Genomic DNA, 10,497 nt, shown 5'->3' with positions numbered 1-10,497 from the left:
TTTATGCATTTTACATAAAATTGTATAAGTATGACAAAATAAAATTATCCATGGCTCTAGTAGACTTTGTTAAATATTCTATCAATAAATTGTCTTATTCATGAAAATATTGTCCTGGTAACATTTCACAAATAATTGCTGTAGATTTCGTAAGATATCTGACTTCCGATGAATACTTTTTCTTAATTTTCCCCACTTGAACTAAATGAACATAATGGATCATCAGTAATTTTTCTTGTATTCAAAAGACTATTTGGTCCAAGTATCATTGCAATGAATATGTATTGGAACCTCTGAATATTTACATCATTAATTCTAAAAAGAATAGTTCAAATACATGTATGCAAAACCGTTCTTGTCCATACAGTATAGTATTGGTTTGTATACACCAGGTTGCTTTAACTGGTGGTTGTTCAATATTTCGAATGGTTTAAGACTCTTTGAACCAGATTTTGTTTCAGTATAAGTTGCAATAATGGGGACAAGAAGGTTTTGAGGACAAGATTTATATTTTTTAAATCATATTTTATATAGAGCTATTGTCGCCCCTGTATAATTAATAAAATGTATTATCAAATTGACATTGCGTTATATTCATGAACCGAAATAAAGGGTTCTTTTTAATGCATCACATAAAATAAATTATTTTATCGAATTATGACTCAAAGATTAAACGTTTATTTTCTATCAAAATATCTGGATTGTTAAAACGTGTATAAAACAATCATTCTTCTGCGTTTACTTCTAATTTAACAAGTAAATCTCAGAATCGCAGATTTTATTATCCCCAACCAAAACGGAGGGATATAGTTTTGGCGTTGTCTGTCCGTCAGTCAGTCTGTGTGTGCGTCCGTTTGTCTGTCCCAACACTGTAAGGCCAAATTAAAAAAATTGATTTCAACATGAAACTTTATAGCTGTATAGATAGAAATGAGAAATCACTAGTTTATGGTTCAGCTTTGTTGTGTGAGGAAAATATTACTATTAAATTAATATAATCATTTTGCTATTTACAAAAAAGGTATACTAAGGTGAATTAGTGACTAATTTTACACATACAATTATTACATGCATTTTTTACAATTGTATGGAAAATAAAAATAAATTATTCGAAGAATTGTTGATGTGATTTAATTTCATAGAACGCTCGTTTCAAACAATATTCAACATTAAATTATTGGCAGTAAATGTAATTTAATCAACATTTTATAGACAAACAGACAAACAGACAGATTTTTTATTCAAGACTTATACAAAGTACATCGTCTATATATATATATATACAATCGCACATTTATATTGTCACGTGATTTTATACAAAAAAATAAATAATTTTACAATAAAAATGTTATTAGATAAATTCACTTTAATGATGCTAGAATTATCCGAAACAAATATTCGGAAAAGTTCTAAGTAAACAATTGTAAGAATACGAAAATTCAATGTTTATTATCTTATCTATTTTGTCTGCCAAAATCATACAACTTCCAGGCATGTTTATCGCATTTACACTCAACCTACGCACCGTCTTTTTGATTTGTGGTTTATAAAGTCGATAATAGACACAAATCGTCTATGATAAAACGGCCCAAAATGTTATTTGTTTAATCCGAGCCGCTGGTACCAAATGTAATACCGTTGAGCTACAGTTTCCTTCGAAGGTTCAACAATCTTCAAGTTTGTGTTGTTAAGTATTCTTTAGAGTACAAATTATGATTGATGTTCTAAACATTTATAAACATATTTAAACTTGTATCATACATTGAACTTTGTTTTCTTTTACGCGTTTTAATTTATTTATTTATTTACTTTTTTAACGTTTCTGTTTACGCGGTATTCCTACCCAACTGTATTTCTTAAAAGTGGCATGTATTTAATAAGTATATCAATTTGAACGTGACAAATGAGAATGATATTTTTAAATGTTGTTGGGCATTGCTTGAGCAATCGGTAAAAGAGTATATATAATATGAATTGGGAAAACATGTATTATTAAAAATAGTTGAAGATGTGTAGTTGTACAATATTCCATAATAAATATTCTCTGTTGTTTGCATCATGTTCCTTCTAAAATGTTCTTTATAAATGTAAAATCAATCATGCGTACTTGAATACGATACCCATAGAATTATTCATACTGCGTCCCAGTTTTCGGGTGTATCTTCACACAACCTTCACAAAACTGGTAACATAACTATCGTCAACAAGTGTGCGATATACCTAAATGACCCCAAAACCACTGGATTACTGGATGACACCTGACGAAATGGCAAATCATCCATACACAGTTTTACAACATTAGTTCCTTCTTCTTTCTTGGACCGTACAAATTGTAGGTCACCAAAATATGCGCTCCATTCCTTAATATAGACCACGCTTTCGTCGTACAGAAATTCCACTTCGTCTTCATTCTGTTCAATCGAGTGACAAAAGAAAAGCTTACTTATTGTCATCGGGTTGAAAGAATGGTGATGTTCTGTTTGAAAAATATGTGTTAGATTGGGTGAGAATTTAGGGATGGCTCTACCTTCCTCTGACATCAATCTTTTTATATATTCTGAAAGAGATAAATCAAAATCCATTAACTTTTGTCGGAATGTGAATGACCTACCATCGTTTGAGGCGGTCCATTTTATTTGCAAAAACTCAAGGAGTTTAGGAATTAATTTTGCTGGATCGACCTTTAAGACTGGAACCTCAAAATCTAAAACGAAATAGTTCAGTTTGCCAATATCAATCTTTTTCTCGAAATTTACTCGTGCTTGAACTAATTTCATGGGAATTTTCGAAACGGTAGGGTTAACGTAAAATTTCTTGACACTCAAGAATACATCAAGGTTTTCTTCAGTAACGGTTTGGGGCAATGTCATCGATTCATCAATAGTAACATTAACTGATATTCTGAAGTGATCTGCGATCCACTCTTTGGTTGCGTAATGACAGTGGCCATCGGCGTCGAGAACTTTTCCAACAGGACACAATATGTCTCTGCAATTCTCATTATTCTGAAAAACACACCACAGCGCATGTAATCAACAAGTGCGCCATATACGGTTTCTTAAAAGAACTACTTGGTGTCAAATTATATTTCAAATCAAACCTTTATGTCGATGTCCTTATCTCCGACAATGATTTAAACATTGACACACAATTTCTCTTTTTTCGAGTCTTATAATCATGCAATACGGATTATTATGAAAACATAACTCTTATGAACAACAAGTGGCTCACCTGTATTAACAATCCCTTTATATGACAATCGTTCGTATCAAATCGATTTGTTTTAAATGCATACCAACATGCAAAGCATTTTTCGTTTTGAAGAACACTATTTGGTCCCATGAAATGAATAAAATTGGTTTATCAATATGCGAAAACTGGTATATGTATGAATATTGACATAAAATGCTTCTTACCGTGGTTCCGTTCGGAAGTATCTCGCATGCCTGATCGTATGGTTCCCGGCGACGGGCGACAACACTATCAAAGTCAATCAGCATGGAGAATTTATAGAAGTTAGAGGGTCCTCTACGGATACTTTTTATACATGCGGTATGCTCGTTAGTGTTGAATCCATCCGAGCATATGTAACAAAGCACGTTCTTAGAGTGAATCGCTAGCTTTGTGACAAACTGTGAAATGAATGTGGACTGAAACGAACTATTACATAACAGACCAATCATATGTAAGTCATAAGACATGTCGTTTAGCCACGATAAAACTATGCGATCGGACGGTTTGAAGTAGCAAGGGGAGCATGCCTCTAAAACTGACATGTAGCACTTTTTCTTTGAGACGTAATATAAGTCGTCGTGCATGTATCTGAAGTAAACAAATCCCGAAAACGATGATTGAATGTTGGCATGGAGCATTTCTATGTCGGAAGGCAATGTTCCACGAATGGCAACGGTTGTCTCCCAAGATTTCTCATCCGTAGCCTCATTGCAAATGGCACACATACTGTTGATGTATTTCTTATTCCGGCTCAGCGAGTACAAAGGCAGCATGTGGCCCCATGGGTAGCGAGGGAGGTCAACGCAGTTGGTGGTCTTATTACACATTGTTACCATGTAGAATGACGGGTAGGCCATACTAGACAGTTCAAGAGAGGAGCTGATACATTCTTCTTGTTCTTCATCGTTCGCTGAGACGGAAGGAAGGGCGTTTGGGAAGCAGCAGTGAGTGTACACATCGAAATGGGCAATGCACGAGCAATCTGGAATATAACGATAAAAATATGGTATAAGCGCAACCCAAAACATTTTCATAACAGTGTTTACATAAATGTTTTTATTTTCTTAAAGACTTAAATAACGAATATAAAAAACTGACCTATTTAAGTATCAGTTAAATGTCTCCTAAAATACACTGTCTTTACACAAAATTTATCTTGTTTTAATCGAGCCTTAATTAAGCTTCATGTTTTGTGATTTGCTGCTTTGTAATTTAAAACGGTTTGTTGAAATGTTACATATTGTGATTTTAAGAAACTTTAGTATTAGAAACCGTTTAAAATGGATACTTAAAACTAGGGATGGCATCGAATACCAATATCGGTATTCGAATGTTCGCAAATTCATTCAATCGAATATTCGAATATTCGCATAAAACGGCTGGATTGATTTTTACCTTGTTATGTGTTAATTTACATTGGTTTGTAAGTTATATCCGTTTGCTAAATACGAGGCTGTTTATTTACGTTGTTATCGAATAATTGTATCGCTGTCGACTAATACTATGACCGATACTGTGATCGGGCACAAATAGAATGAAAAACACCGTGTCATAGAATTTTATTTTTTAATGATTCCACAGATTTGTAGCAGACCGCGCATATGTAAAACTAAGTTTACACACATTACACGTTGCGGTCTTCTTATCCACAGACCGTGTAAAGTATTCCATACTGCAGAAGGGGCTGGTGGCATTTTCAGATTTGAATTATGATTCCTTGATGATTGTTTAATTTATATCATCTGTTACTTTTGAGTAATTCACATATTTAAATGTCTGTTCAAACTGTGATCACGTAAACTAAATTATTATTCGCAAGTAAATTGAAGCCCTTTATTGGTACCTAATTGACAAACAACAGTTCGGGCCCTTTCCTATAGTAAGTATATTGCATTGCGCGATTTGAGTAATTCACACATTTTAATGGCTGTACATACTGTGATCACAAAACTTAATTATTATTCGCCAGTCAATTGAAACCGTTAATTGGCACCCCATTGGCAAACAACAGTCGGGGCCTTTCTTAGAGCGTGTATATTGCATTGCGCAATCAACACTGATACGGGCCGCGTTATCAGTTTGACACGAAGAACGTCACGTCAATCATGTTACTCCCAAGTGATTTCGGTTGCTTTTTAGTAAGCGATTCGCAGGTCATTAAATATTAGTGAAATTACGTTTGAAAAAAAAATGCGAATATGCGAATATCATTTTTATTATTCGAATGCTGACCATTCAATCGAATATTCGATTATTCGAATAATTTTGCCATCCCTACTTAAAACCTTACTTTTTGATATAAAATATCCAAAACATTTACAGCAATACAAAATCATAAGCATAGACAAGCATTGAAAATAAGTCCCGATTGAACGGGCATATTTATAAAGACGATGTCCGCCTGGACTGGATTTATGTTTTGAAGAGACTTCCTCTTAACGGAAACTTCCATGAAAGCGTCCTCTCTGATTAACCTTAAGCGTACAGTGGGATGATAATTGACACGCTGGTAATCCGGATACTTGGAAAACGGACGGCACTTCGATAAAAGAGAAAAAAAAGCCACACACAAAATATAAGTTCTTCGTTTGTTTTTAAATTTATATTAGTTTTTGAGACACGGTTCATGGTGGAGTTGATAAATTGTATATCCTTGTTTATAATAAATGAAGAATTTCAAGGAAGAATGATAGATTTTTGCAAAAATATGAGAACGTTCCCTCGGCAAACAGCATAAACTGGATAATCAGTACATATTGCAACAAAATAGACAAACTTAGAAATATTGCAATTCAGTGTTTCCTATTCCAGCATGTAGAATAGGGCTCACACGGGTCACAAATATTCTTCGGGTCGGTTGGACGGGTCAAAATATAAATACCCGAGATAATTCGGGGCGGGTCGGGTCATATAATACATAAGTTAATTAAAATAAAACTACATTAATTGTCATATGATGTTTTAGCGTTCTTAAATATTCAACTGTTTGTCAAGTTTATTGCTTAGATTATTATACTTTTTATTGTTCTGATTTATTTAATCATAAATGAAAAACTGAACTGCATATTACTAGTTATTAGGTTTACACAACGTTGTTGCACTTATTCACCAAATGCTAGTATGTCTTTGAATAGCGATTAAAAGTGCATACATGTATATGAAAAAAAAACCTGTCAAGCAAAAATAAAGTCTGTCTTATTTTCAGGAGAGAAGCCACAATAACTTTCACTATAAGCTTTAGCCGCCTTTTCTACTTTGAAGTCGATATATTTTATAATACATGTTTCGATTTTCTTTACTTGGCCATTTTGGTATGTGAATAACAAATACAACTCGACGTAAATGCTTTTGGTGGGTCACTTCTATTCATTTATGACTATTTGTAATAACAACACTGCTTAAAATGATAAAAGATGTGGTATTAATTCACCTTGTTTCAAAGGGATGATTTGACTACACGTTCAACCTGTAATCTTGTACTTCGTAGCTTGCGACCCGAACCGATATCGAGTACTTTGACTCGGATCCGCGGGTATTTGTTTTGCACTAATATAGAGTAATTACTGTGCTTCATATACTGAAATTTTGATGGTACTCAATGAAATATAAATGAAGATAGAGCATATTTTAATACGCGGTGTGCATGATTTCGTAGAGACTTTGATTGCCGATAAAGAGTACGTCGGATAACGGACACTCAACAAAACTGGGCACTCTGATATCAATGTTTTATCTTCTACTTGAAATGCGTTTGTTTATATTGTTACTATTCTTACCAAGGTGTTTGCTATTCCGGCATGTAGATTAATTCATGTGCTTAAAATACTTAAATGTTGTTCAATGAAATATGAATGAGGACAGAGCATGTTTTAAAAAGTGGTATGCACGATGATTTAGACACTTTGCGTACGGACACGTCTGATAATGGAGACTTTAAACAAATTTGGCACACTGAAATGTTGTAGACCGGTGAGAGTACCGGTGTAGTACCAAAGAAGTAGATATCGAAAGGATTGCATATAAGCTTTAGCGTTACAATCCCAATAAGAAAAAATAATTTAAACTTCGCGCTATAGTGGTCAGATTTTAATCCCCGAGATGTCGTGTCTTAATTAAAAAATGCCACGAAAAACAAAATCGTACTCTTATTCCAAAAGGATGAGAAAAATGAGGCAAATTTTCGGTGATTCGTATTAGTTGTTCGCTTGTGAACAACTAAGGTTGAGAGCAAGTTTTGCAAGCCAGTTTTGATTATTACCATTAACCTGATCACTGCCTGCAACCTGCATACGCGCCGAGAAATAATTCGCGGCGTTGTTTCAGTTATTACTTATTCAACTACAATCATTTACAAATTGAAAATTTACATGAATATCGTGTTAAATGAAATAATTTTGAAAGGATCATTTATATAAAAAGCTATACGTGTAGCGGAAGAGAAAGTTTATGAATGGTTACAATAGTCCACTACGTGCTACGTCAGGCAAGTGGTATTTTTCCGCAGCACAGTTAATTCCAAATCTGAGGCTATTAATAGACGACTTTTGCGAAACCTCTTCGATAGCGCTTGACTGATTTCTGGTAGTACAGCGGGAGGGGGAAAGGGAAATCAGATATTGCTGAGAAATGTTCGGAGGTTCGCAATAGACTGATCCCGCTATTCGCTCGAGATAAAAAAAAACAACACTTATAACCCGGTTCAAACAACACCGATGCATTATATCAACCAATGATGGTTACAGTATACTAAATAATCGTTACAGTATACTAAACAAGGGCTGTTTGTAAAACATGCATGCCCCCCATATGGGCTGTCAATTGCAGTGGCAGCCATTGTGTGAATTCGCATTTTGTCACTGTGACCTTGACCTTTGACCTAGTGACCTGAAAATCAATAGGGGTCATCTGCCAGTCATGATCAATGTTCCTTTGAAGTTTCATGATCCTAGGCGTAAGCATTCTTAAGTTATCAACCGGAAACCATTTTACTGTTTCGAGTCACTGTGACCTGTGACCTTGACCTTTGACCTAGTGACCTGAAAATCAATAGAGGTCATCTGCCAGTAACGATCAATATTCCTATCAAGTTTCATGATCCTAGACGTAAGCATTCTTGAGTTATCATCCAGAAACCATTGTACTATTTCTTGTCACTGTGACCTTGACCTTTGACCTAGTGACCTGAAAATCAATAGGGGTCATCTGCCAGTCATGATCAATGTACCTATTAAGTTTCATGATCCTAGGCCTAAGCGTTCTTGAGTTATCATCCGGAAACCATCTGGTGGACGGACCGACGGACCGACCGACGAACCGACATGTGCAAAACAATATACCCCCTCTTCTTCGAAGGGGGGCATAATAATCGTTTCATGTAGGGCTGTACTCTAAAAACATGGCATAGTTGACATGAAGGCATGTTTTACACTTTAAACTTTTGTTTGGGTTTTATCTTTCGGAGATTATGGTAGGGCATGAATAGCTGTTCACTACTGAATCCCTGAAATATGATATACTTGAAGACTACAGAAAAGCAGTGCACTGAAAAAGGTTACATTCCACTAAGAAACGGCCGAAAAAAAAGTTGCAAAAACAGTCGATTTTGATTTGTGTCAAGTTCTTTCTTGCATTGTAAATGACATATCTTTTATATTGCATAAATCGATTCCGCTTAGAATGGCCTTTAAGAAAAGGTATGGGTATGGGGGTCTCTATGTGCAAAATGTTGCGTTTATTTTCGCTTAAAGTTGTCGCTTTTACATTGAATTATACAGGGAAACTATTTAGTATATTATAACCTGATAGCTTGATTTAAATAATAGCGGTTGATACTGTGTGTGTTTTTATAAGGATTATAAACACACATTCGATTCCTTTTCTGATCAAAGGGAGAAAACCGGACAAACGCAATACCATTTTACTAAGTGATCAATAGAAAAATTATGTAATTGTGTAAAGCAAAACAAATGTTAAAAGGAAAATGTTTTACTGTAATATGCATATAATTTCTCTTTCAGTATGTTTCATGATGATACGTAATACGCTGTTAATTAAGAAAGATCGTGACAATCGGAAATAAATTATCCATATTCGCATTACACACATTTCATGCGGTGATTATGCGACTAACAAGTGACAACAACAACAATTTCAACCTTAATGTTAAACAAAAAAGATTATAAAGAAACTTAATATGGTTTGCTTGAACCCGCACTTTTCTTTCCAATACAATACAATGCTGGTTAATACCAATACATTTATTATAATAATTATGTTGTGGTTCATTCTTTGTTAGACTCAAACTTGAGCGACCGGTTAACTCACGTAGTGAGATACGATAGTAAACATCAAACTTTACACTTAACCTGCATTCGCACACATAAATGGTCAACTTGGTACTACGTTTCCTTTGTTTACTTTGTTTTGGTTATAAATAGACGTTTACAAAGGCTTCATAGAATTTTTTCGAGTAATACGTCTCGCGTATGTGTATATTTTTGTATAATAAAAATACGACGTTATAGTCGCGTGGAGTTCACCAATAGCTCTAGGTATAATATAGACAATGCCAAAAATGCTTTATAGTCGCTTAAAACGAATATAATGAACAGCTAATTATAATAAGAAATATCTTTTAAAAGATATTCGGCGAACATGCTGACTTTGAATTAAAGTTTGAAATGTATGTTTCTAAATAATTAAATTGAAAAAGAAAAATCAAATTAGTGCGTGTATGTTTTTTTTCACTTGTTAGTCGCATATTCACCGCATGAAATGTGTGTTATTATAGTCAAACCATACATTAGTGTCAGTAGATTATGCTACGGTATGCTAAATTATGCTACGGTAGTTCACAATATATGTGTCCTCTCATGGCTTATTGTGAGTTTATTTCTCCACAATCGAAATATATCGCGTGCTAATATGTTACACGCAGTTTTCTTTCGAAACATTCAAATCACACTTTCATAACCGCGTCATGCGAAAACAGGCCTTATGGCGTTATGGCCAACGTAGCTCAAATCCATCCTGTTCATTGGCGTAGTCTGGTCAGAGGCGATGCTTTCCGCTATATGTTTCATCTGACCAGACTGAGACATGCGAAGGCTGGGTGGGCTAAAGCTATGATGGGCGCATATGGCATAAGAACCATTTTTGCATGACGCGGATCTTTTTAAATCTCATTGCGAGTTGTAAATGGTATATTTTAGCACAGTTCATTTCGATATAAAATCGAAATAAAAAAGACAAATACAGCAAACT

General features: G+C 34.5%; 1 protein-coding gene across 1 annotated transcript; it reads right to left on the bottom strand.

The window, feature by feature from the left end:
* Window positions 1–1,933: 1,933 nt before the first annotated feature.
* LOC127880648 (uncharacterized) lies at window positions 1,934–3,521 on the bottom strand. Its single transcript, XM_052427968.1, has 2 exons — window positions 3,417–3,521; window positions 1,934–3,005 (listed from the first exon to the last, which is right to left on the bottom strand). Exons 1-2 carry the CDS (start codon window positions 3,498–3,500, stop codon window positions 2,175–2,177), a joined length of 915 nt encoding a protein of 304 aa, XP_052283928.1. The 5' UTR covers window positions 3,501–3,521; the 3' UTR covers window positions 1,934–2,174.
* Between the last annotated feature and the right edge of the window lie 6,976 nt (window positions 3,522–10,497).

This window comes from Dreissena polymorpha, chromosome 5, assembly GCF_020536995.1.
Source record: "Dreissena polymorpha isolate Duluth1 chromosome 5, UMN_Dpol_1.0, whole genome shotgun sequence".
Taxonomy (NCBI): Eukaryota; Metazoa; Mollusca; class Bivalvia; order Myida; family Dreissenidae; genus Dreissena; species Dreissena polymorpha.
This window is presented reverse-complemented; position numbering and strand designations above follow the sequence as displayed.